Below are 26,655 nucleotides of genomic sequence, written 5' to 3'. Positions count from 1 at the left end.
AGCAGGTGAAAACGATTTTATTCCAGAGGTATTTGGGCTGATAAAGTTTTGTATTTTGCAGCATGAGTTTGACCGTTGGAATATTTTCAATCTGTGGATGGTTCTGTCAGCCAGAGAAGGCTAATGATGATTACGTAGTTGTATGACATGTCTTGTGTAGACGACGACGTGTAGGTTTTATAGCATAACTCGCTCGGAATACTAGGCTGTAGCAAGTAACACATTTTTAAAGAAATAAAATCAACACTGACTGAGCGCTCCCAAGTGGTGAGGTGTGGATTTGGGCTATAAACTGGGATGTAGGCTCCACAGGGTGTCCACTTTTTCATTTACATTACATTAGTGACTTCTATTCCGCCTGTACCTTGCAGTTCTAAGCGGATTACAGAGTAAGATAGCTGGACATTTCCAGGAAGTTACAATTTACAGCATAAGGTAGCTGGACATTGCCAAGAAGTTGCCTTTTTGGGGGATGATTACATAGTAGAAGCAGGGGATGCTTATATAGTGGATGCAAGGGAATTACAGAGTAAGGGTATTGAATAGAAGGGAGGAAGAGGTTTAGGGTTGGCCTCTCTTCATCTATCCTTAACCTCTTCAGCTCTAAAACTGAGACTCACATACAACTCGACCCACACACTGCTTTACCAACATATCTTCCTGCTGTCCTGCACACAGACACCCCTGATCACCAACACTCCCTGCTAGTACAGTAACGAGACCCAAACACATCTGGCTTTACTAAAGTATGTTGTTCCTGCCTTGCTGCATTCATTTGTTGTTCCAGTAATGAGACACCCCTTTCTCGGCTAACATACCTCACTCCTGCCCTCTTAACATAGAAACATGATGGCAGATAAAGACCAAATGGCCCATCTAGTCTGCCCATCCACAGTAACCATTATCTCTTTCTCTCTCTGAGAGATTCCACGTGCCTGTCCCAGGCCCTCTTGAATTCAGACACAGTCTCTGTCCCCCCCTGTGCAGCTCTCAAAGCATTTGATGCTGTTCCTTGCTTGCAGCTGAAGGAGCACCCTGAAAAAGGGGTGTACGTGAAAGGACTCTCCATGCACACCGTTCACAACGTGTCAGAGTGTGAGCGGATAAATGGAGACTGGGTGGAAGAACCGAGCCGTGGGCTACACGCTGATGAACAAGGACTCCTCACGCTCCCATTCCATCTTCACGATTAACATGGAAATCTGCTCTGTAGGTAGGTGCTGGAATGGCCCTATATTTATGAAGGAGTGGGGTGGTGTTTCTCTGAACCCTGACTGCAGGTTTTAAACATTAACCGTTCACCTTTTAAAGTTGTTAAAACTCTTTACGCTACTGTAGACAAGAAACGATCCCTTTGCTCCATCTGGTCTGGTCTGCTGGATTGGCAGGTCTTCTCCCTCCCACCAGGAAGTACATATTCCTCAGTACTAGGGTTACCTAACGTCCGGTTTCCTGGACATGTCCTCTTTTTAGAGAACGCGTCGAGGAGTCCAGACACTTTCCCCCTCTAATACAAAACTGCTATAGCAGTTTCTAGCGCTGAATGGCCCGCACTGCTCCCGCCGCTCATAGGGACTCAATAGTAAAATCTGGTAACCCTAATCAGTGCAAGCTGTTTCACTGGCCTAACCAGAGAGGAGCTGAATAATTCTGGCCTGGCAGGTAGCCTCTCCTTTCCTAGACATTTACGGGTCAAGATTGAATGTGATTTCACCATTCAGAAACAGCAGATGGTCAGTCCCGTTGCCTGTTTGGGGCCAACCAGTTACTGTCAGTGGCAATTAGCTGGTTAGTGCTTAAAGCAAAACTGGCTATTGGGGGGGGGGGCGGAGTTGGCACTTGGCTGGTTTCATGCCAACATTGAGCAGTTAACTGGTCAGGTAATCACAAAATAGGACCCCTTAAAAAATAAGTCCTGTGGGAGAGGGAGAGTAGCCACCTCATGCTTAGTGCAGTGGCCTGAGAACCTGGGGTCAAAACGGAGAACGGAGCTGGTTGTAAGAAAGGTTTGGACAAATTCCTGGAGGAAAAGTCAGTCATGGGGTAAGTCTCTGCTTGCCCTGGACTGCTGCTACTCTTTGGGTTTTGGCCAGGTACTAGTGACCTGGATTGGCCACTGTGAGAATGGGTTACTGGGCTTGATGGACCATTGGTCTGACCCAGTAAGGCTATTCTTACCAAGCAGCGCATGCTAAATGCCGAGCCATTCTATTCCTGTGGGCAGCTTGGCATTTAGTTTGGCATTGCACCTTTGTAAAAGCCTATAACCACCCTTTCACATCATTCCAGCCTCTGCTTCCTCATGGCAGTGGTCTTCACGCCTAGTCCGCCAGAGCTGCCAACAGGTCAAGACATCCTTAATGAACATGTACGAGAAAGATTTGCATGCATATGACCTGCATTGAATATATGACCTTCTCTCATGCATATTCATTAGGGAGATTCTGGAAATCTGACCTTAGGGCAGCTCTCAAGGACTGCTGAAGGGTCTCTATCCAAGTCACGTTTCCTAATAATTTTGACTCTGAGCTGTCTTACACGATTCTTACATGTTCCAGCCCCTCCCTTTCTGTACAAGTGCTTTTTTAAGCCTGTTTGTGATGCAGATGAGAAGGGGAAGGATTACCTTCGGGCTGGCAAACTCAATCTGGTGGATCTGGCTGGGAGTGAACGGCAGTCTAAAACAGGTGCTACAGGGGAACGTTTGAAGGAGGCCACCAAAATCAACCTGTCACTTTCTGCTCTGGGCAATGTCATCTCAGCCCTGGTGGACAGTAAATCCAAGCACATTCCATACCGGGACTCGAAACTCACCCGTCTGCTGCAGGACTCCCTTGGGGGCAACACCAAGACACTGATGGTAGCCTGTCTCTCGCCTGCTGATAACAACTACGATGAGACTCTCAGTACCTTGAGATATGCCAACCGTGCCAAGAACATTAAGAATAAACCACACATTAACGAAGACCCCAAGGATGCACTGCTGCGAGAATATCAGGAAGAGATTAAGAGACTGCGGACTCTGCTGGCCAAACAGAAAGAAGCAAAGGATCCAGAAAGTAAGTCTCATGAACCGTAATCTCAAACGCTGGAAAGCATACTTGGGGAAAGGGGTAATACCAAGCTGCCAATTCTTGCTGTCTGGGACTGTACTTCCAGCACTGTCCCCCTGGATCAATGTCTGTATGTCACCAAAAGTGTGTCTGTGGGCTGGGGAGAGCAGAGCAGGCAATCGGGGTTCTTTCTGCTTCACCCACAAAGCTCACTGCTGCCACCAGCCCCAACTGGTAATGGTTCAACTCTACTCTTCCTCGCCCAGCAGTCACCACTTTTGGTTTGCATCGTTTTCTGCAAAAATGAATTATATATATATATATATATATATAAGGTATCTCTTTTTTTGTTCAGTGTGTCACAATGGAAGAAGTTTGCTCGGCCCCTCCATGCCACTCTCCTCTGATTGGGAGATGGCACCTCTCTGCTTGGCCCCTCCCCCCTGATTGTGAGATGGGTCCCTCTCTGCTCGGCCCCTTCTTGCCACTCCCCCCTGATTGGGAGACTTCCTGCTCAGTCCCTCCATGCCACTCCCATCTGATTGGGAGATAAGAGTCCTCTGCTCAACCCCTCCTTGCTGTTGCCCTGAATGGGGGATGAGACCCCTGCTCAGCCCCTCCCCCATAATTGGGAGATAGCACCCCTCTGCTCAGCTCCTCCATTCTACTTCCCCCTAATTGGGGGATGAGACCCCCCCTTGCTTGGCCCCTCCCCCTAATTGGGAGATGGCACCCCTCTGCTCGGCTCCTCCATGCCACTCCCTCCTGATTGGGAGACTTCCCGCTCAGTCCCTCCATGCCACTCCCATCTGATTGGGAGATAAGAGTCCTCTGCTCAGCCCCTCCCCCCTGATTGGGAGATGGCACCCCTCTGCCCCTCGGTGCTGCTCCCCTAGTTGGGAGATGAGTCTTCTCTGCTCCCTTGATTCTGCTCCTTGTACAGGTAACACTTATTAAGCGTTAGGTTGTCATCTTCTTTCATGCATTGATCCGGTGTGAGTGTGCTCAAAGCAAGAGTTAAGAACTGAGGCCCAATATCATGCATCACTTATTTTCGACTCCTGTTCCCCTCTATCCACTGCATATTTTGCCCACGTTTTTATCTGTTTTGTGCAGTGTCTTACTAATATTGCAAAATGACGCTGGATCTGTGGTCTTGTTCCTTAGCGCTGGAGTCTGAGAAGATCGTCATACTTACTGTGGAGTCTGATAAGGAACCCGTGACCCAGGCAGATATTGAAGTAGAGAGTCAGCTGATTCGACAGGTATGTTTTGGGAATAAAGGGACACTCCAAATCACACCTCTGCAATGCTCCTTGCTCTTTTTGGTTTTAAGGCAAAGCTTCCAGGCTCCGACTTCATCATCCCTTTATGACAGTAGCTTTCCTCTTTTATCTCTGGTAACTCTGCAAATTATGGGAAACATGGCCCTTTTCCCATCAGGGAGGCTGGGCAAACTGCAGAAAGCTTTATTTTTTATTTTTTTTACCTGGATAGATAAGTCAGTAACTGGCATAAATGGTTTTTGAAAATTTCCCCCTCGTGTGTTGCTTAAAGAGCGGCTCTGTAAACTATTTCCACAATCACTAGGTGGGTAGGCAACTGCCTAGGGCAGCAGAGTTTTAAGAGCTCCACTCGGAATTAGCAGGCACTGGTACAGTGAAGCAGAGGAAGGAAAGAGAAGGTTCTATAAGGATCAAAGGCACCATGTGTGACATGGTGGAAGGGGAACCAATGGACAACTTCTCATTGGCTGCACAGAGCTTGCTACGGCCCATGGGTAGTGCTGCCTCCCCCCACCCACCCCCACCGCCCTCACCTAGCCTCCTAAACCAAGTAAGGCTGTGGCTGCTCTTGCTCTACAGGCCTAGTGGTCAGAGCTACAGCCTCGGCACGTTGAGGTTGTGGGTTCAAGCCCTGCACTGCTCTTTGTGACCCTGGGCAAGTCACTTAACCCTCCATTAACCCAAGTGAGCCCACCGGGACAGATAGGAAAAAATGTTTGAGCACCTGAATGTAAACCGCTTAGACAACTTCATTGATAGGCGGTATATAAATAACTTAATAAATAAAAATAATCTAGCGATGGACAGCCTAGTCCCCACCCGGCAGCATGCTGCCTTTCCAGCTTCACCCCCAGCCTCACTTTTCTCTAAGGCTCCGCCACCACCAGATATTAGGTCATTCCACACAACCACCATGCCAGAGGGAACGCAGGTGGGTACGTGGTAGGGTGGAATTGGCGACAGAATGGACTGTGGCAAGTGCAGCATGGCATTGAGGTAGGGTGAGAGTGGCCAGGATGGCAGAAGGGAGGTGGACAGAAAATAAAGGGAAGACGCTGGACACCTGGAAGGAGAGATGGATGAGATGCAGCATAAGTTTCAATGTCAGTTTAAAATTAAGAGACAAACAATAAAACAACTTTATACAAATAAACATACCGAGGGTCATAATCGAAAGGGACGTCTAAGTCAGTTTACGTCCAACTCGCAAATCATCCAAAGTAAAAAAAACAGCCTAGGACACATTTTCGAAAAATACGTCCAAAACTGTTTTACTTTCGAAAATCGTCTAATTATACGTCCTGCAGATCTGATCGTCCAAGTCGCTAAATCGTCCATCTTTATACCACATTTTCGACTAACTTTTCATCCAAGTCCAAAACGCCTAGAACAAGCCCTGTTGGACGTGGGAGGGGTCTGCAAAGTGATGGACTGAACACCCAGACATGCCACCTAAATAGTGGGGTACTTTACAGGGCACTGCTGTGAACTTCACAAAAAGGGTGCCATGTCTTCTCCTCACTACAGCTCCCTTATAGGTCACGGAGAGCCCCCCAAACCACCTCCAGAATCCCCTAGACCCACTTATCTACCACCCCAATAGCCCTTATGGCTGCAGGAGCCACTTATATGCCAGTACAAAAGGGTTTTGGGGGTATATAGGGGAGTGCACATGTTTCATTATCAATGCAGTGATTACAGGGGCTTATGGGCATGGGTCCTCCTCTCCATGAGTCGCTAACCCACTCTTAAGATGACAAGCTGCCTCTGGGCTGGACGACTAGGCTTTCCTATGCCAGGCAGCCAGGTGATGATGGTCTGGAGGCTGAATTTTAAAGGTGTGATTAATATTTTTATGGGGGTGAGGGGGGGAGTCAGAGATCACTGGGGTAGTGTGTGGGGGTCTGTTTTATGTGTTTGCAGTGCTTATCTGGTGACTTTAGGTGGTTCCGTCGATCCTGGGCTGTATAATGTATAACTCCCACCCTCGACACTCCTCCTGAAATGGCCTGTTTAGCTTTGGTCATTCAGCGGCACTATGAAGGCCTAGGTCGTTTAGAAATACATCCCCAAAACCCGTTTTTATTATCGGCACTTGGACATATTTGGGAAATGTTCGTCCAAGTGCCGACTTAGGCTGGTTTTTGGACGTTTTTCTCTTTCGATTATGAGCCCCACGGTGTATACGTACAAAAGGGAAGGAGGGTGAACTACAATCTTTATAGAAAATAGAGATACATTTAGGGGAAAAACAACTGGAGGGTAATAAAAATAATCTTGAAAGCAAGGCTAAGCCTAGAGAAGAAGGTAAAGAAGATTGCGACCTATACGTAAAGTCTGATTAAAATTAGATATTAGAGCATATGCATTAATGACAGATGAATGATGCTTTCTATGTCTCAAATGCGTCCCTATACAAGTAACTTTTTAAAGAGCTTTTAAATTTTTCTAGTGAGGATAACTGGAAAGGGGGGGGAGTAGAGAAGAGGAGATGCTAGACACATGGGGACTGGGAATGGAAAGGGAGCAGGGGGGGGCAGAAAAGGGAAGAGGAGATTTATTTATTTCAAATTTACTATGCTGCTTTGTCTGACAGAGTAAAACACAACTAGGAAAGGAACTTAAATGACAGGACAGGAAGTTGGTCAATCCACAAAAAAAGAGAAAACAGAGAGTGGTGGCCACCTGGAGAGAGGAGATAGGGAAAAATGCCATCCTTCCCCAGCATCCCGCTAGACCACTATGGAAGCACGGTAGGCCTGGGGGGGACTTGCTGCTGGGTCTGGGAGGGGGTGGGTCATCACTCTACAGGGTGGGGAGAAGAACGCTGATGATGGGGAAATTGCTGGGTCAAGGGAGAAGCCTGATGGCGAAGGAACTGCTGGTGCAGTGAGGTGGGGGTGGAAGGACACCACAGGGAGGGAAGGTGGGTAGGAATGCCTGTCACCAGAGGGCGATGTAGGGGAGGAATGGTCGAACATAAACCTTCAATTTCTATTTCTTCCGTAAAAATGAGGCGGTAAAAATGGTATCTTGGTTTATATTCAAGAATATCCAGTATGTCAACCATTTCCCAAAGCGAAACTAAACACACATTTTCATTGTGAAAAGCCAAAGTCTGTGTGATAAAGAGTACTTTCACCTTCATGGGGATCATTTTATAACAGCCCGTCCAGTCTGCCCATCCGCAGTAGCCATTATCTCTCCTTCTCTCTGAGAGATCCTTCTTGAATTCAGACAGTCTCTGTCTCCACCACCTCTTCAGGAGACTGTTCCAAGCATCTACCACCCTTTCCTTAGATGACTCTGGAACCCATCACCTCTTAACTTCATCCACAGTGGTTTCCTGCTGTGGTCTTCTCTAATTTTTAAGTTGAGGCCACTCTGGAGCCAAGCTAGGTAAAGGAGAGCCTCCAAATATCTTCCTCTATGGGGCCTTGACACTGTTGATCAGTGTGTGTCGATATCATCCATTGCTTCCAACTCATCTTCAGACTTTCCATTGGCGATATCCTAATTTTAAACCCAATGACTTAACTTTTTTTGTTAAAAATTGTGTTATATCAAATAAAATAACTCAACTGTCAAGGACTTGAGCATTTCTAAATGCATTGTCTTTGTCTATTGTCCTTTTACCATCCACTTCCCTCTTTCTGTCCTGAGCTTAAGTAACGAGGCAGAATGAGGATAAGGGCCACTATTGGCCCCCAAGCCTTGCACTGAAGAACACTTGTCTAATCTAAAAGATCTGACAGAGGCAAAGTGGTCTCTAGTCTGGTCCTCAATACACTGACTAGTCTATAAAGGGCCACCTGCCTCAGTGAGCTCTGCTTTGGGAATTAACTCAAGCAGCAGTGTGAGGGTTTGTTTCCTTTCCTCACAGGAGTACGAGGAGAGGTTTGCCAGGCTACAGGCAGACTATGAAGCGGAGCAGAGATCCCGCGTTCAGCTGGAGGAGAACATCAGTGCATTGCGCCTCTCCTATGATCTGCAGCTGGCCACTCTGGAAGAAAATCTGAAGAGAAGAGGTCAGTGTGAGGCTGGGGCTCACTTTGTTCTCTTCAGGGTTGAGGGGGAAATCATCAGTAAGTGATTGTTTATTTAAAGCTTTTATACCGCTAAAAAATGACTATGACGTCAGTTCAGAGTGTTTTACATGAGCAGCTTTGATGGAAATATGAACATTTATTTATTTAAAATTTTTTATTCTGCATATCCTACAATTCTATGCGGTTTACAAGACAACATAGAAAATAAAATCACCAAAAAAACATGGCAAATGCAATTAGTACATCAATACATGAGTTACAATATAGGAACTAGAGAATGACACAGGGAAAAAAATATGTCCCCTTCACCGCCCCGTCCCTGCCGGCCCCTTCGCCGCCCCCATCTCTGCCGACCCCTTCACTGCCCCGTCCCCGTAGCATCCACCCTTCCCTCTTGCCACCTCACCGCCCTTCAGTGGCCTGAGAATCTCCCTCCCTCCCCCTTACCTTTGCGGCGCATTAGTAAAGAAACTTAAGGGAGGGAAGGTGCGCGGTCACCGATCGTGCGCAGCCCCCTCCTTCCCTATGGCCAAATCTATGTCCCTCCCCCTTACCTTTGAGGCGCTTTAGTAAAGAAACTTACTGAACTGGAAGTTGCGTCAGAGGAAAAGCTTCCGCCCATACACATGCGAATGCAGGCGGGCAGGCTTCACCAGCTTCAGTAAGTTTTTTTTCTAAAGCGCCACAAAGGTAAGGGGAAGGAAGGGAGGGAGATAGATTTGACCGTAGGGAGGGAGGGGGGCTGCGTGCAATCGGTGACCGCGCACCTTCCCTCCCTTAACTGTGGGGACAAGGCCATTCACCACTCCATGGGGCGGTGGATGGCCTTGTCCCCGTGCCTGCAGTGAACACTTCCCCTCCCCACCGTTTCAGCGGGTTACTCGCGGCTAGCTGCGGGTAACTGCCACTGTGTCATTCTGTAATATGAACTATAGACAAGGAGTGACACAAACCTGCTGGAGCTTAGGAATTAGATCAGGGGTAGGGAACTCCGGTCGAGAGCCATTTTCCAGTTGGGTTTTCAGGATTTCCCCAATGAATATGCATTGAAAGCAGTGCATGCAAATAGATCTCATGCATATTCATTGTGGGTATCCTGAAAACTGGAATGGATGTGTCCCAAGGACTGGGTTGAAAATCCTTGCAAAGTATGGATGGTGGAGGAAGGAGCAGAGCAATTTTCTTCCTGCCTGCACATCCCTAAATTCAGGTGAGCAGTATAGACCGTGGAACCTACTTTCCTAAAATACTCCAGTTTGAATCATTGCCACTGGAATTTAAGTTCCAAGTAACAACATACATAATCAAATAAGCATAAGAATTTACTGTCTAAAATACAATATAAAAATCTGAAAACAAAAATCGTATCACAAATTATCCATTTGCACTTTGTTGCAATAACATGCACCGATCTAAAAGCATCCTTAAATAAGTTAGAATACTGTGCAAAATGCCTTTTAGAAAACAGATTCAATGGGGTTTTTCTAAGTGAGATTGCATTTTGTAATGCTCATGTTTTCATCCTGAACACAGCTTGTTTTTCGTTTGTGTCTATTGTTACAGATGTGGTTGAAACTCCAAAGGCTCCTGGGGTGTCAGGAAAGGTAAAGTGAGAAGTGAGAGTACATTTTACTGGCTGTCGAAATGCCTACATACTACCTACTGACAGAAACAGTTAGGCAATGCATCCTTGATAAAGTTTAAGTGAAACGCGTCGGCAAGGGGATAAACCGCATAGAAAGCTAAATCATTAAATTCTATTTTTGGTGCACATTTAAAGACTTAAATGCTAAGACAGGATTAATGAGGATCTCCACCACCACAAAGTTATATTACTCGGGTGGCAATCTGAAAATCCCTAAATGAACTACTATTTTTGTATACTGCGGCTGCTATGCACAGCGCTATCTGAGGTTGGTGAATGGTAATTAAGTACTTGATAATATAAAGAAGATGTCTCAGATGTTACTAGTGGTTCTGCATGATGCCGTATTATTGAACTGGGTTTGAGTTGCAAACTCAGCTCCTGCACCTTGGTCAGGTAGGGCTGCCTTCACAGTCTTGGGGGGGAGGGGGTTAAGGACACTTAACACTGCACAACAAGGACACATAATGGCCAGACCTAGGCTGCACACATAGCAGGTTAGGGAGCTCCTGGTTGAGGGCTATGGCTTTGATGAATGGGCCACTGGGTGGCATGAGGAGAGGAGAAAATGGAATCTCATCACATGAATACTGTAGGCAATACTGGGTACCGCTGTATTTTCTGGGATGGGAGTGAAGAGATTTTCATGGGTTGCAATGATTACATCCAAACCGCGTCTCCTCTTTTTTTTTTTCTCCTGTCAGTCAGATGCTGCTCAGCTTCAGACAACGAAGGGAGTCTCGGGACCAGAATCTACCTCCGTGGCCCTGGGCGTTGCTGCTACTGCACCCCTGGACACTGAGGAGGCCAGCATCTCTGCAGAGCAGCGGCAAGTGCTAGCCAGGTTGGGAGCAAGTTCCGCAGCATTGTCTGTCAGGGCGAAGTGCGCTGCATTACTTATACATTAGCTTTGCAGGGGGTCAGGGATGAGAAATGCAATGTCAGGCCAATAAGTCCTACAAGGGGTCAAAAATAAGCATCGGTCCTTTCAAATAATTAGGGGTGAATTGGGAAGCATAGATTGTAAGCTCTTTGGAGCAGGGACCGTCTCTAAATGTCAAAATGTACAGGAGTTCTCACCCAGAGTCTGGTCTTTACAGCCATGTGACCTTCTGCTTTCTAGGCTGCAAATGCTGGAACAGGCAATGGTTGGAGGTGAGCAGGCCAAGAATAAGGACCTGAAGGAGAAGGTTAAGCGCCGCAGGAGGTTTGCAGATGAGAGGAAGAAGCAGTTGATGGTCGCGCTGCAGAGCAGTGACGAGGAAAGTGCTGACCGGATCTTGCTTAATGTCTACGAGTCCATCCAAGAAGAGCTGCAGGTCAAGAACAAGTTGCTGGAAAAGATGCAGAGAAAGGTAAAACTGCGACTGTCTCCCTGGACCCGGGGCTCATTACCCAGCTACCACCCTGCTCGAGAATAGGAGTGGCCTAGTAGTTAGAGCTTGTGAGTTTGATTCCCACTGGGCAAGACACTTAACCCTTCATTACCCCCCGTAAACTGCTTTGATTGGGTAAAAAGTAGGAGATCAAGTTCTATCCCCTTTACCTTATATAACTCTCCCAGACCATTAAAAATGGTTTCCCACATTCTTGGGGGAAGCCTCTGCTTGCCCTGGATCGGTAGCATGGAATGTTGCTACTCTTTGGGTTTTGGCCAGGTACTAGGTAGGGCCCTGGATTGGCCACCATGAGAACGGGCTACTGGGCTTGATGACCCAGTAAGGCTATTCCTTTGTTCTTATGCTTCTACAAGAAAGTAGGAGTGTAATGTTCACACATGGTTTCTCCAGGATCCCACGCTGACCGGATAAAGAGATGGGCAGAGAAAATCTACCCACTTAGGAGCATAGGTTTATGTTAACCGAGTAGCTGTTTCAAGTCTTTTGGCTAAATTTATTCAGCAGATGGACTCATCTACTGACTGTAATATAAGATACTTAAAAAGTTTCAAATAAATATCCAGTTAAAGCTCTCTGGATAACTTTAACCAAATGTTGCCCCACTGAATATCAAACTAAACATTTAACAAGAAGTATTTAGGGACTTCAGCTTACAGAGAAGGATACTTTTGTATTAATTAGCTTCACAAAATGCTTTTTCCATAGACTTGAAGCAGCTTACAAAATAATGTGACATGAAATAATAACAATCCAGAACCCACTGTTCTCCCCCAGAGAGTTTTGTCAGCTAGGTGGCATGAATGAATACAGGCAACTCCTCTATCTCTGCAAACAAGCAAATGTATAATAAGAATTGAGTTAAAATTGTTGGGGTAAGGACACCTATATCAGCAGTAGGGAAAGACCCCTTCACAGTTAAGGCTGCTCAGATAGGGAACTGGGAACTGTTTTGGGTGAATCTCTTCCTGAAAAGGCAGTTCATAAATATCAGGCAATAGTGTTTTTAGATTGTTTAAAAATGCAAAGTCCTAGACCGACAAATGGGTGGAGCAGGTGGTCTAAATGTTTTGACCTCTGAGTTCTACCTATTAATCTATTCAAAGCTTTTTTTTTTTCTTGCTATTGCTAATTTCAAGCTTGTAGTTGTGCAGGCATCACTGATTCCATAGCAGACTGGCTGGCCCTGGGTTTGCTCCATTGCATCTCTCTCTACTGAACAGCTTCTGACTATCCCATAACAACTTAGAGAAAAGTCCCCACTGCTGGCTTGGTGTATAGGACACTTAATCAGAAAGTGCCTCAGGTTCCTAGTCTATAATGCCTGCTGCCCTCCTCTTCCTTCCAGGAGTTCAGTATTAACCCTTTTCTCACTGTCTTTCAGCTGAGAGCTGCAGAGCTAGAGATCCAGGACCTCCACCATGAGTTTGAACGAGAGAGAAAGGATTACCTGAGCACCATCCGCCGGCAGGAAAGAGACTTCTTACTCTGCCAGCAGCTCCTGGACAACATCCAACCCCTAATCCGTCGTGACTGTAACTACAGCAACCTAGACAGGATCAGGTCCGAAGCCACCTGGGATGAGGACGTCGGCTCTTGGAAGATCCCTGAGTCCATGCTACAGAAAACCAGCCTCCCCATGGGTGAGAAGCAGGGCATCACCACCAGCATCGCAGCATTGCTTCCTCTAAGTAATGACCTTCACCTGTGCACAGTCGCGTCCTAATCAACAATGGATTCTAAACTGGGTACAGAGCAAACAGGACCCCTGCTTTAATGCTGAAATATGAGAAAACCCCAAAATTATCCCAAAAGAACTTTAAAAATCAGGCTTGTACCCAAGAAAAAGTGAAATTAAATTGTGAGTATTGAAAGAATAGTCAGCCTGGTGTTCCTTACTGTACCAGATGGATGAACTATCTTTTCTCACGGTATTCAGTTCAATTCAGGCTGTCCTGTGTGTATCTATGTCAAATTCTGACACCAAAAATGAAGAATGTATACTATTTCTTACCTGATTTTTTTTTAAATCCAAATTTTGTAAAAGCAGAACCTGTAAATTCAAAGATCTAATCATTGCTTGCCCTAGGATCAGTAGCAGAGAATGTTGCTACCCTTTGGGTCTTGCCAGGTACTTGTTGACCTGGATTGGCCACTATTGGAAATAGACCATTGGTCCGACCCAGTGTGACTATTCTTATGTTCTTATTTGGGGGATGATAAGATTGGGGGGGCTGAAGGTTGAGCTGACTATAAAGGTCACTAGCAGACCCTTAGATACTGTTCAAACCTCCACCATGCTGATGTTACCGAGTTACCACATCTCTGTTTTCTCTCTTTATAACGAGAATACCCATCGGGCACAGCATTTCCAGCAATCCGTAAATAAAAATGTGTCAGATCATAGAAACATGATGGTAGATAAAGGCCAAATGGCCCATCTAGTCTGCCCATCCACAGTAACCATTGTCTCTTTCTCTCTCTCGGAGATCCCACGATCTGAGAGATCCAGTCTGCCTATTTATACTACTATCAGAGATGCTCTCCCATTCGTAGGCATCAGGCCCAGTATTGCCCTCTTCTGCATGGGTTCTGTTACCAACCGTCCAAACAGTCCGCCTGCAGCTTTCCCTGGATCGGTGGCATGGAATGCTGCTACTCTTTGGGGTTTTGCCAGGTATTTGTGACTTGGCTTCTAGGCTAGATGGGCCGTTGTTCTGATCCAGTAAGGCTCTTCTTATGTTCTTAATGCAGGATCTCTCTACTTCTAGATGACTCCACTGCTGGGATGTCCCAGAAATCACCCCTTTACTATGTAATTGTTTCAGAGCCTTTCGTGCTAAATGCTGGGTATCCAGGTGGCACTTAGAGGTTGCGAATATCTGTTAGCACGCACTAAGCTTTTGTAAAAAGGTCCCTTTAGTGTTTCACTTTACTTCGGCCTTTATTTCCGCATCCCCAGTGTTATTAGTTTACAGTTTTCCCACTCCAATGAGTGGTTGCCAGGATTACAAGTCCATGTGCAGTGGTGACCCTCCAAAGTCAAACAAGGTGAGAGTGTTCACCTGAAGCAGAGCGCCTGATAAAAATCCTGTACATCCCTTGGGTTTATATAAAGTTTCAAGCTTTATTATTTCTTGATATCCCGCAAATCACAGAGTAACTAAGCGGCTTACAATAAAATTAACATCAACGTACGATAAAATGAGCGTCATTTAAAACAATCGTAATAATAAAAGTAAGACAAAAGAACATACCAGTCAAAATTCAGCCAACTCTGAGCTTTGCTGGCTAAATTACCCTCAGATAAGGCCGGGCCATGTCCAGGCAACTAGCATTCAATATCCAGGTATAGAAGCAGACATATTTTAGCTGCGGGTCCTCGTTGATATTCAGTTGGGACCTGCATAAAACACTAAGAGGGGAAGTTATCAAGGTTTTATTGCAAAGCCGTGGCCTGATTCTCTCAAGCTGTATCTTAAAGAGGCTGTGGTGCTGCTTGTTCCTCCCTCCCTTTACTGATTACATCCCCATGTCCCCTCCCAGTTAGAATCCCTGTCCCCACCCCCAGGGACCTGATGGTCTAATGGGTTCCTTGCCAGTGCCATCTCTCAAAATGGTGCCCTTAGTTGTAGTCTTACAGTACTACGGCAAAAAAAAGGCTATTAAAATGGTGTGTGGTCTTCGTCATAAGGCGTATGAGGCAGACTTAAAGATCTCAATTTGTATACTTTGGAGGAAAGGCAGGAGAGGGGAGATATGATGGAGACATTTAAATACCTACATGATGTAAATGCTCATGGGATGCGTCTCTTTCATTTGAAAGGAAGCTCCGGAATGAGAAGGCACAGGATGAAGTTGAGAGGTGATGGGCTTAGGAGTAATCTGAGGAAATACTTTTTTACAGAAAGGCTGGTAGATGCGTGGAACAGTCTCTCGGAAGAGGTGGTGGAAACAGACTGTGTCTGAGTTCAAGAAAGCGCATGGGATCTCTTAGAGAGAGGAAGAGATAATGGCTACTGTGGATGGGCAGACTGGATGGGCCATTTGGTTTTTATCTGCCATCATGTTTCTCTAACCATAAAGTTCTATGACCTCACAATGCAGGTGTAAAGAGCGTTAGCCTATAGGAAGAGGAGATGCAAATGTTAAGAGCCTTAGCCAATAGGGAGAGGAGGAAATAGTGGATGCTGTGGATGGGCAGACTGGATGGGCCATTTGGCCTTTATCTGCCATCATGTTCCTATAACCATAAAGCTCTATGACCTCACAATGCAGGTGTAAAGAGCCTTAGCCTATAGGAAGAGGAGATGCAAATGTTAAGAGCCTTAGCCAATAGGGACAGGAGATAGTGGATGCTGCGGATGGGCCATTTGGCCTTTATCTGCCGTCATGTTTCTATGTTTCTATCATGTTTAAGGAAACATGACCCTAGCCATAAGACTATTTTGGTTGCCCTGGGGAGGGGAGGGATCTGATTGGGGGGGGATAGCACCCAGGGTTATTTTTCCAGCTATAATGAAACTTGCAGTATTCACTGCAAATCATGTTTTAGAATGAGATGCGTCACATGTATTTGCATATTTTGCATCTCATTACTATGCAGCTTGTGATGACTTGTTATTGCCCTTTAACACACATTAAGAGGCAAATAATGCAACAGAGCCCTGATGCAACTTGATAACTCCCCTCCCTTTTGAGGGTAACCTGAGGAAATACTTCTTCACAGAACGGGTGCTGAATATGTGGAATGGTCTCTCGGTGGAAGCTAATGGAGATGAAGACTGTACCTGAATTCAAGAAAGCTTAGGACAAGTACATTGGAAGAGGAAGGGAGAATAGGTGGAAAGGATGGGCCGACTGGATAAGCCATGTGATCCTTGTGGCAAGCAGTATTCAGACTGTGACTTTTGAATATTACTCTTTCTGTATATGCCTATAAGGATCTCATGCTGGTGAGAATTGCTCTTACGCTGCCCCTTATTAGTAGAAGACCAGCAAGGGTCAGTTTCTAACCTGCCTGATTTTTAATAAGTGCACATCCACTTGACCTATCTAAACATTTCTGATCTGGGGGTTTCATGTGCTGGAAGCCAATTATAACCATTTCCTATTGGTTAATGACTGGGTTTAGGGCCCCAGACAAATGCAGCCTGATAGAACACTACCAGAAACATTTATATGGGTACACTTCATTGTACAGACACCCAAGAAAGTCCCCGCTGTCAAAACACATGGCCAATAGGCCACTCTTGCTTGTGAACCGAGCAGTTCTCTAGTAGGAAACTAGGTTAGTAGGCCAGCACACCTCCTGTTAATATTGACCTTGTCCTCTTTGTGTTACCAGCTGTACCGGGGCATAACAAGACCAGCAGGAAGATGTCTGCCTTGGAGTGTGAGGAGCAGGCAGAGGTAGGTGTCTTTTCATGATTTTGTCTCTGTGGTTTTCTGTGGCATTCTGAGATCTGCAAACCCCTCTCAGTCTCTTGACCTCACTTCATTCTTCATAACAATCCAGCAGAAATGAATCGTCTTAAATTTACACAAATTGCAGACTGTCTTTCTTCTAATAAACGGACATCTGAACTCTCCCTCTATCATCTCAGGAACAGCTGAAACAATTCAAATCCTTGGTTAATATTATTAAGACCCTAAATGAATACACCCAGTGTGGCATCTTTCTCTCTCTCTCTCTCTGCTAGTCTAATTATTTCACATCTTGACTACTGTAATTTTCTTCTCCAAGGACTCAAGATCATCTTGTCCAAAACTGAGCTAAATCATGTCAATGTAACCATGTGACCCTTTTCTTACTATCTGAACACTGGCTTACTGTTACCATATTACCTATAAAACACTGCATTCTGGATCTCCTTCTTATCATGCATCATCCAGACGTTTATTACATCTTATCATCGCAACATACTAGACATAAGACTAGCCCTACTGGGTCAGACCAATGGTCCATCTATCCCAGAAGCCTGTTTCTAATCCAGGTCGCAAGTACCTGGCAAAAAATGTAGCAACATGCTATGCTACTGATCCAGGGCAAGCAGTGTCTCAATAGCAGACTATGGACTTTTCCTCCAAGAACTTGTCTAATCCCTTTTTAAACCCAGCTACGTTAACCACTGTTACCATAACCTCTGCCCATGAGTTCCAGAGCTTAACTAGTCATTGAATGAAAAAATATTTCCTCCTATTTGTTATCACCTTCATATTAGTACAGTGGTCCAGCGTTGGTTGCTTGTACCGGCTGCGCATGATCAAAGCCCAATCCAAATTGCTAGAACCAGCCTCTTTGAACATTTTGATTCACTCCCTTGCGATCTCTTGTATAGATTATCACAATGGCCTTTACAAAGGCATAACAAAAAAAGAAATCGGAAGACTTCAGATAGTACAGAAAAATCATATTTAATGCAAAAAAACATGACCATGTTACTCCCCTTTTACATAAAGCTCACTGGTTACCAGAACATAGAATCACCTATAAAATACTTTTGTTAACTTTCAAAATCCGACAAAATAACCAACCAGAATTCATTAATAATCTTCTCATCTCATATAACCCTTCTAAGACCCTTCGATCATCAGCCCAAAATCTTCTCTCTGTTCCGTCACTAAAGTACATAAACACAATGCAATCATAGTATACCTGGACTTCCAGAAAGCCTTCGACAAAGTACCTCACGAGTGCCTACTAAGGAAACTGTGGAACCACGGGGTGGAAGGGGACATACACCGATGGATCAGAAACTGGCTGGCGAACAGGAAACAGAGGATAGGAATAAAGGGACACTATTCTGACTGGAAAGGGGTCACGAGTTGCGTTCCACAAGGGTCAGTGCTGGGACCACTGCTATTCAATATATTTATTAATGATTTGGAAACAGGGACAACGTGCGAAATTATAAAATTCGCAGATGACACAAAACTCTCTGGCAAGGTTAGATCTGTAGAGGAATGTAAAGAACTTCAAAGAGACCTGAACAAACTGAGTGAGTGGGCAAATAAATGGCAGATGAGCTTCAATGTAGAGAAATGCAAAGTTATGCACATAGGGAAAGGGAACCTTGATGTACAGTTACACGATGGGGGGGATAATATTGGAGGAAAGCAACCTAGAAAAGGACTTGGGGGTTTTGGTGGATAGAACAATGAAACCAGCGGCACAATGCGCAGCTGCCTCAAAAAAGGCGAACAGAATGTTGGGCATTATCAAAAAAGGTATCGCTACCAGAACCAAATAAGTTATCCTCCCGCTGTATGGCGATGGTGCAACCGCATCTGGAGTACTGCGTTCAGTACTGGTCACTCTACCTAAAGAAAGATATGGCGATACTCAAGAGGTTCCAGAGAAGAGCAACAAAAATGATAAAGGGCATGGAGAACCTTCCATATGTTGAGAGGCTGGAGAAGCTGGGGCTCTTTTCCCTGGAAAAGCGGAGACTTAGAGGGGACATGATAGAAACTTACAAGATCATGAAGGGTAGAGAGAAGGTAGAGAGGGACAGATTCTTCAGACTGGCAGGGGCAACAAAAACTAGAGGGCACTCAAAAAAATTGAAGGGAGACAGATTCAGAACAAATGCTAGGAAGTTCTTCTTCACCCAGAGGGTGGTGGACACCTGGAATGCGCTTCCAGAGGAGGTGGTGGAGCAGAGTACGATTTTGGGTTTCAAAAAGGGATTGGATGACTTCCTGAAGGAAAAGGGGATCCAGGGGTACAATTAGAGGGTTAATATACAGTACAAAATGTTTTAGAGTCATAGATCACTATAGGTCATTGACCTGGGGGGCCGCCACGGGAGTGGACTGCTGGGCATGATGGACCTATGGTCTTATGTGCTTTGGAATAGTATCTCAGCTTATTTACGCGAAGAATCAATTCTTAATCAATTCAAGACAAAGCTAAAGACATTTTTTTAACTGCTGCCTTTGAGATTTAACTGCCCTTTTAAGGGCGACCTAGAATGATTTTATTTCTACTTCCCCTCCTACTGCTTTTCCCCTAAATTGTTATCTTTAATCTTTAAAATTTTAGTTCCTGTCCGTTATCCTCTTGTTTCCACTCGTTATGGTTTTATGTCTCCAAAAGTCTTTGTCGCCCCCTGTCTTAAGAAATTTTAATTAAACTTGAAACTTAAAGGTACTGCATTTCCCACCACTTAGGGGAATGACCTGTTGCCTCTGCACCCAGAGGTTATGAGACCAAATTCTGGGAAACTCACTTAGGGCTAGATTCACTAAGCAAACCGATCGTGTACTGCCCGAATCGGAAATGGGTTGCTCCGATTTTTTAGCAGGTTAGTGAATCTAGCCCTTAATCCTCCAGTGCCTGCCACTTTGAATGTAAGCTTTGAAATGCCAAAGCCAGAAAAGGCGGAACACAAGTCCCCCATTCCCTTAAAACTGAACTTGTCCAAGACTAAGCTACTTCTCTTTCCACCTAAACCTACTTCTCCTCTATCCCAGTGGATAATACTTACATGCTCCCAACCTTGGGGTCATCCCTGACTCTCCTCTCTCTTTCTCTGCACAAATCCAACAGACCACCAAAACCTGTTGTTTCTTTCCTCTCTGAGCACACTATCAAAACCCTTTTCTCCTTTTTGAAAGAGTAAAAAATCAGTTCATTTTTACCTGTTCTACACCACTAAAGAGTTTGTAGACCTCAATCTCATCTCCCTCAGCCATAAAATTAATAGTTGTTGTTTTTGTTTTTTTAAACCTTTCCTATATATTGTATGTAAAATCACTATTTCTATAAGAATTTCTATTCTTAAAAACGTAATAAAAAAAGCCTCCTTCAGGTGTCACTTCCCAGACCATTCCCCCCCCCCCCCCCCGAATTAGGCCATTTTCAGTCCCAGGTTCCTTCATCCCCCCTCCTCTGCCCTGGATTAATCTTTTGCAGGGGCAGGAGTGGGTTCCTTTGCTCCCACCACTATGCACTTCCTGCTTTACACTAGAAACTGGAAGTGTTTGTTTCCCCTGCTGGCATTAGCAGAAGGAAGCTGAATAATTGTCTGACCACATGGTTCAAAAATAATATAAAACACGGTGGGTGTTTCTTTTCTATTTTTTATTACCAGAATGAAGGCACTCATGCTTCTGGGAAGGAGTTTCAGTGCCCCTAAGATTGGATACCCCAAGCCAATGCCTCAATGGTTCCCCTCTTAAGCCTGAAGGCAGTCTATCTAACAGCAGTTCTTACTTTTTTAGGAGGAAGATCGCTACAAACAGATGCTGGAGAGAAGCAAGAGTGAAACCATTGCAAGCAGCTATTTTACCCCCAAAAGGGCCAGTCAGCTTCTGAGTACAGACCCCATGCGCAGCCTTGGTAACTCTCAATTTTCTGTATGTATGGAGGGGTGAGGTGTTGGGGCTTCACTGTTCTCTTTGCTCGGCTGTGAGAATCATTAAATCTATGACGCTCTTATCACAAGAAAGGTTATGCTGCTAGGATGATTATTATACTGCAGGACGTGAAGAGGGGAATTAAGACACCCAGATCAAGGCATGGGAAATTCCCACTGCATTTCACAAAGGCACTGCCAAGCACAGAGCCTCTTGTAAACTACATGTAAGGATATGTAGGACTGCATGATATGTCTCCACATCTCACAGGAGCAGCAATTTTATAAAGCTGCTAGGGGGGAGTTAGCTTTCCCCCAGGTATGAATGGGAGCAGCTTTTTAAAATCAGTACTTATGACAGCATCCATCCCCCTCAATCCTTGACACTCCCCAGCATCATTCCTCATTCCCCTGATATCAAGATACTCCCCTCGATTATCCCACCCAGCATGAGATCCCCTACCTGACCCCTGATAAAAGATCCCCTTCCCTCAATTACCACCTGGTATCTAATCCGCCACCCATCTCTGGCTCTCAAGGGGCCCCTGCTGGTCCAGTGGGAGCAGGAGTGATCCCCAGTTGCTCCTGCTTATGGTGGCGCTCAGTTCCAGAATTGTGCTCATGACCTCTAGTGGTAATCATGTGGTACTAGCTGCCAAGTAAGAGCCTGGGGGGGAAGGGGGTTCAGCGGAGAAGATCTCATGCCACAGGGGTGATCAGAGAGGTTGGCCAGGTGCAAATACCTACAAATTTTCCAACTTGAAAAAGAACGCATCTGGGAAAAAATGGCAGTGATAGACTGTGTTCCTTCAGTACACTGCCAAACTTCAGTTTTCAGTATCAGACCCTTGTAAAACGGAGTTGCCTCCTTGTGGTCTATGTGTGGTATGGCGTGGCAATCTACATGGAAATCCTTCTAAACTAAGGATCATGCAAGAACATTTCTTAATAGGTCTTACTCTGAGTAAGTACGGTCTCCCTACATTAGCAGTCAAGGGGAGGAGAACAACATCTTCTAAAGTTAATTGCAGCCAGGGCTGATGGGAGGAAGCCCCTGAAGCAGGGAACAACATTGCAGGCTTCTGTGTCATTGGACAGACTATATAGCAAGGACAGGGACTGGTGGCGAGCGGGTTTTTTTAAATGTTGGCCACAGTGTCTGAAACAACATGCTTTCAACGCTACTTTTGGGATATGAATATATGTGGAGCCATGCACTACAAAACCTTATACTACTGGTAACATAAGCCAAAAATGGTCACAAATAAATGATTTAAATCTAAAATAGTGAAGGTATATGAAAATTGGAGAACCCTCGGATATGAAACTCACCTATGTTTCAGCTTCATATACTTTCCCATTACAAAGGTGAATATTTAGTTTCTCTTTCATTGGGAAAACCTGCTCCAACTCAAAACAATTGTGCTCAAAGTCTAATATTAATAATAAGACATTCTACTTATTAAAATTTGCTGCAAACTTGCAAATCAGGTGTTATCATAATGTTTTGGTAAAGGATGGTTGTATGAAGGGTAAATCTATGGAAAAAACCCACTTAATATTAGGCTGTGTGTAATTAAACTCTGGAATTCATTGCCAGAGAATGTGGTGAAAGCAGTTAGCTTAGCAAAGGGTTGGCTAACTCCTAAAGAGATCCATAAACCATTATTAAAATGGATTTGGGGATAAGCAGCATGCAATCTGTTTTACTCCTTGGGATTGTTGGAAACAGGAGTCCGGGCCTGTCCCAGTATGGCACTTCTTATATTGGGTCAGGGATAGGCTGCATATGGGCTCTCTACAATTCTTTGTTTCTAGGAAAGGCACTGTGTTAATGTGGGAGTGAGAGAGTCTGCTATAAAGCTGATTGGTTTCCTGCCTCTTTCTTAACAGCTATGCACAAGTCTTCCTTGGGATCCACAGCTACTTTGGCCTGCAGTATGGCCTCTCCATCCCCCGTTCCGATGATAGACATGCCTCCTCTTAGACCTTACCGCCTTGAGTCTCTCCATGTCTCCTCTGCCAAAACCAAACGCAAGAAGAGCAAAGGCCAGCCTGGAACTGAGCTACAGTGACACTGCCTGGCTAAGGTCAGGGCAAGATTAAATACACCCAGAACTTAGCAGTGAACATTACAAGAGCACCTAACTCAGCTGGGGCTTTCGCTCCAGCCTATGTGCCATAGCTGGATTACGACAAAGGAGTATGTGCCAGGTTTCTATCAAGAGAAGAATCAGTTGTCCCTTGGAAAGCCGTCAGACTCTGGACCTGAGCGTTCCTGTCTCCTTGCTCATCCGTTAGCAGGTCTCACTCAGGGAGTGAAACAGCCACAGAAGCATGATGATGACAGACTGCTTGACTGGAAATGTCCAACTTGGGCACCAGGCAGTGTGTGCTGGGGTCTGACAAGTTGCTTAGATTAAGTGTCCTCTGTCCCAGGTACTGAATCTGCCTGTAAGCAGCACCTTTCAAATGACGTCTGCACCTCATTCATTTCTAGCGTCATAATTCAGTACAGTTCATAAAAATGCTTAACTTGTTATCATTGATGTAAATTCCAACTAAGTCATCCTTGCAGTGTTTATGTGTGGTGGACGGGGTGGGGGGAGGGAGAAATCCCAGGAAGGGGGTCCATTCTTTTGAAGTGGATCCCTCCAGCTCTGGTTGCTCTTTTTGAAACTATTGCTTGATGGTCTCTAATTTGAACTTAAGCCACTGCTTGGTATTAATATCGCCATCCCCTGCTTCCTCCACCTCCCTATGACAATTGCCCTAGCTTCTGTGTTAGCTGAAGACTGGGAGAGAAACCACTACTGAGGTCCTGTCATACTAGAAAAACACAACTATTGGGCCCTTTTCTTACATGGTAGGTGATAGCTTAATTGCACAAGTCATGATCCTGGGTCTTTTCTGCCATAGCTCTTTGGCTGGGAGAGGGAGGTCTCCTCTTCCCTACTGGTGCAATGTTTATTGGCAGTATTGTGATTAAGTAACAGTGAAGAAAAAAATCCTGCTAGCACTAGGGAAAGTCAACAAGTGACACGAAGTCAGCTGCTGGGGTAACCAGTGAGATTCCACCATCTGCTTGCAAGAGACTTCCCTGCAAAGGGATCCGTACTGGTGTTGTCTGAACCCAAGACCCAGTCTGACTGTCTTAAAGCAAGCAGTACACAAGACAGCCACTCAAGGACAGAATCCACCAGCTGGCAAGGACTCTCTCTAAAGACTTCGTTCCTGCAGTAGCTTGGCTATCTCCTCATTAAACAAGAGCCTGTGCATAGACTGAAGCACTTTGGGGAAAGTGAGTGGTCAGAGGTCTTTCCTCCGTTCAAAGCAGGAACAAAGTGCACAGCATTTGTTTATAACTTGACCTGTTTCCCTTTAATTTGGATTTAGGATACAATAATGTAGCTGACACCAGCAATACAGATCTGCAGCGAGTAACTCAGATCAGAAGTTGCAGAATGGCCCTCCTTTGCAGGGAAACCTTTTTCTATTTCTTGTTATGAACTTACATTACAGTGTCTTGCTCTTCCAGTTGAGGTACTAAAATACATCTATATGGTTTTCAAAAAAATTGTATCAAACTAGCCTGAAGCTGCCATTTTGAAACGGGGACACTCTGGATTGTTCTGCAGACCTCAGCACACATTCCTGGGAGGTTGTGTTCTCCCTAAAATACTCTCATCCTAAAGCATGCTGGATTATATAGCTTAATAATGCCAAGAGAAAAACCAAGATTACAAATCTCAGAACGTTTGGGGTGACTGTTTAGGGGAAGAAAATCACTTGAAAATTGTCCTGTTATTTCAAGAATTCATAGCTGCCTTCATGAGAAGCTAAGCTCCCTGGTTGCACTACATAGTATTTATTTTTCCTTGAGAGAGAGTAATTTTTTTAGCATATTGCATCTTTATTGAGAATACTGAGCATGGAAGTGAAGAAGCATTGCACTTGCCTAGCTCTGGATCCTCAGGAACTGAGCCAATGATGGGACTCCCAGGCTGCACAGCTGCTGTTCTGTAAGAATATAGGACTCTACATCCCAGAATGCATTGGTGCACTTCTCTAGGTTTGACTCCTGGAGGCATCCAGTTACGTCATCAGATATTATTTACATGCCTGATGCTATTCTGAACCTTAATTAAGCAATCCTTTAAATGAAATTTCTTATTTGGTAGATAGGAAACAGCTTAATCTATGACTAAATCTTCACTAAAGACAAAATTATTTAGAAAGAGGTTTGACTTTTAAAGGGTTAGTAAATAATGGTCAAAAATGCCAAGCCCTAGTTAAAAAAAATAAAATCAAAATTCTCTGTAAGCCTTCTGTATTGCTGAACTAGTCATCATGAATAAACTGCCTTTTGCTGAGGAGAAATTAAACTTAATTTAAGAACGAAAACAGAATGACAGCATATAACAGCTGTAAGATCTACCTGGAGCACAAACGTATTGATCCCAGGTTTTTCCTTCACTTCCTTAGAGAATGACATGGGGACAAATTTGTCCCTGTGGGGTTAAGAATGGGACAGGGACACTGAGAGATCTCATGGGGATGGGGGATGTCCACCTGTCATTCTCTACAATGTGTACCTAGACTTTCTTGAATGCTGTTCCTATATTTATCCCAATTATCTTCACTCAGAGGCTCTTCAGCAACTTCTGTTCCTGTAGCATGGATGTTCTGTTATGTAGGTTGTCTGTCCAGTTCTTCTGTCTGTCCTGGAGGTCTGTAGACTGCACTAACCAGTGTTTTCATAATGCTCTTTCCAAGATAACACATAGTGATTTCTTTCTAATTGAAATCCCTTTCACAGTGGTTGTTTTAATTATTTTTGGTACATAAAGTGTTATTTCGGCCCCCTTTTTTCATGTGTCTTTTCTTAACAGACTGCAGCCTAGTTTGGGCTCATTTAAAAGTTCAACAATTTCAACAAATCAAATATGATCAGCGGAAGCTCAGAGCCACAATGGGGGGACCTCATTTGCATAAGTCAATAGGGGCTAAAAGGGGATTTATAGAGCAAGACCTTGTACAAAAAACAGAGCTGCTCAAAAAACAAACTAGACCTATAATGGAGGAACCTAAATTTGTGATGCTGTTGCTATCCACTTTTTAGGAAGGCAGCTCTATTCGGTTTTCAAAAGGGATAAATTTAGAGTCCTGGCTCCCAAAGTTAGGCCCTATATCTGGGCTCCTCCATGGAAGCCACCCAGTTCCATGTGGCGAGATCCTACTTATAAAGGCTTCTGGGTATTCAGGTTTACTATAGAATACAAATGGAACCCATTTCTGGCACGTCTTCCTTTTATGCCCCCCCCCCTCACCCCGGGTGTAAATGCAGCAGGGATGTGCATAACTAGAAGCTCCACTCATGGGAGTATCTCTCTTGACTTTATAAACTCTGCCACTTACAGCCAGGGCTATGGAGTCAGAAGAAGCAATTTTGGGGTTGCTGGTCTTAGCAAGAGCAGTTGAAGTAAAAACAGACATGGTGGGGGCAGAATTAAGTTTGTGTTGATGCGGGTTCTCTGAGGCAGCATGGCGAAATGCGTCAGAACCCGTTGAACCCCTGCATTAAAAGCTAAGTCTGTTTTGAAGTTCAGCATTTAAAAAGACAAAAAGTATTTAAAAAAGATCACAAAAAGTAAAAAAAAAGTGAGCGAGTATTATACTCATAGATATTACAGGGACCAGTACAATGATTGAGAATTGAGCCGTATCAGTAGTGGGCTAAAAATTTTGCTTACCCAGCGGTCTCATAAGCTAAAAGCGGTTCTCTGAGCACTGAGAAGTGTTAGAAGGTGTGTGTTATAATCACCTGTGTGCACATATAGTTATATCTGTTTGCAGTTTAGTG

At 44.8% G+C, this 26,655-nt stretch overlaps 1 protein-coding gene across 1 annotated transcript in view; it reads left to right on the top strand.

Moving 5' to 3' along the window:
* KIF17 (kinesin family member 17) overlaps positions 1–23,399 on the top strand; it is a 36,813-nt gene extending 13,414 nt beyond the window's left edge. Inside the window, 12 exon segments of the mRNA XM_033921179.1 lie at positions 1,023–1,106; positions 1,108–1,213; positions 2,607–3,059; positions 4,221–4,318; positions 8,223–8,367; positions 9,952–9,992; positions 10,738–10,877; positions 11,157–11,388; positions 12,815–13,073; positions 16,778–16,842; positions 20,659–20,776; positions 22,686–23,399. Of these exon segments, the coding sequence (XP_033777070.1) occupies positions 1,023–1,106; positions 1,108–1,213; positions 2,607–3,059; positions 4,221–4,318; positions 8,223–8,367; positions 9,952–9,992; positions 10,738–10,877; positions 11,157–11,388; positions 12,815–13,073; positions 16,778–16,842; positions 20,659–20,776; positions 22,686–22,867 (1,923 nt within the window). The 3' untranslated portion in view covers positions 22,868–23,399.
* The last annotated feature ends 3,256 nt before the right edge of the window (positions 23,400–26,655 follow it).

Source organism: Geotrypetes seraphini, chromosome 15 (genome assembly GCF_902459505.1).
Source record: "Geotrypetes seraphini chromosome 15, aGeoSer1.1, whole genome shotgun sequence".
Lineage (NCBI taxonomy): Eukaryota > Metazoa > Chordata > Amphibia > Gymnophiona > Dermophiidae > Geotrypetes > Geotrypetes seraphini.
Note: the sequence above shows the minus strand (reverse complement) of the source record. Positions and strands in the feature narration are given on the sequence as shown.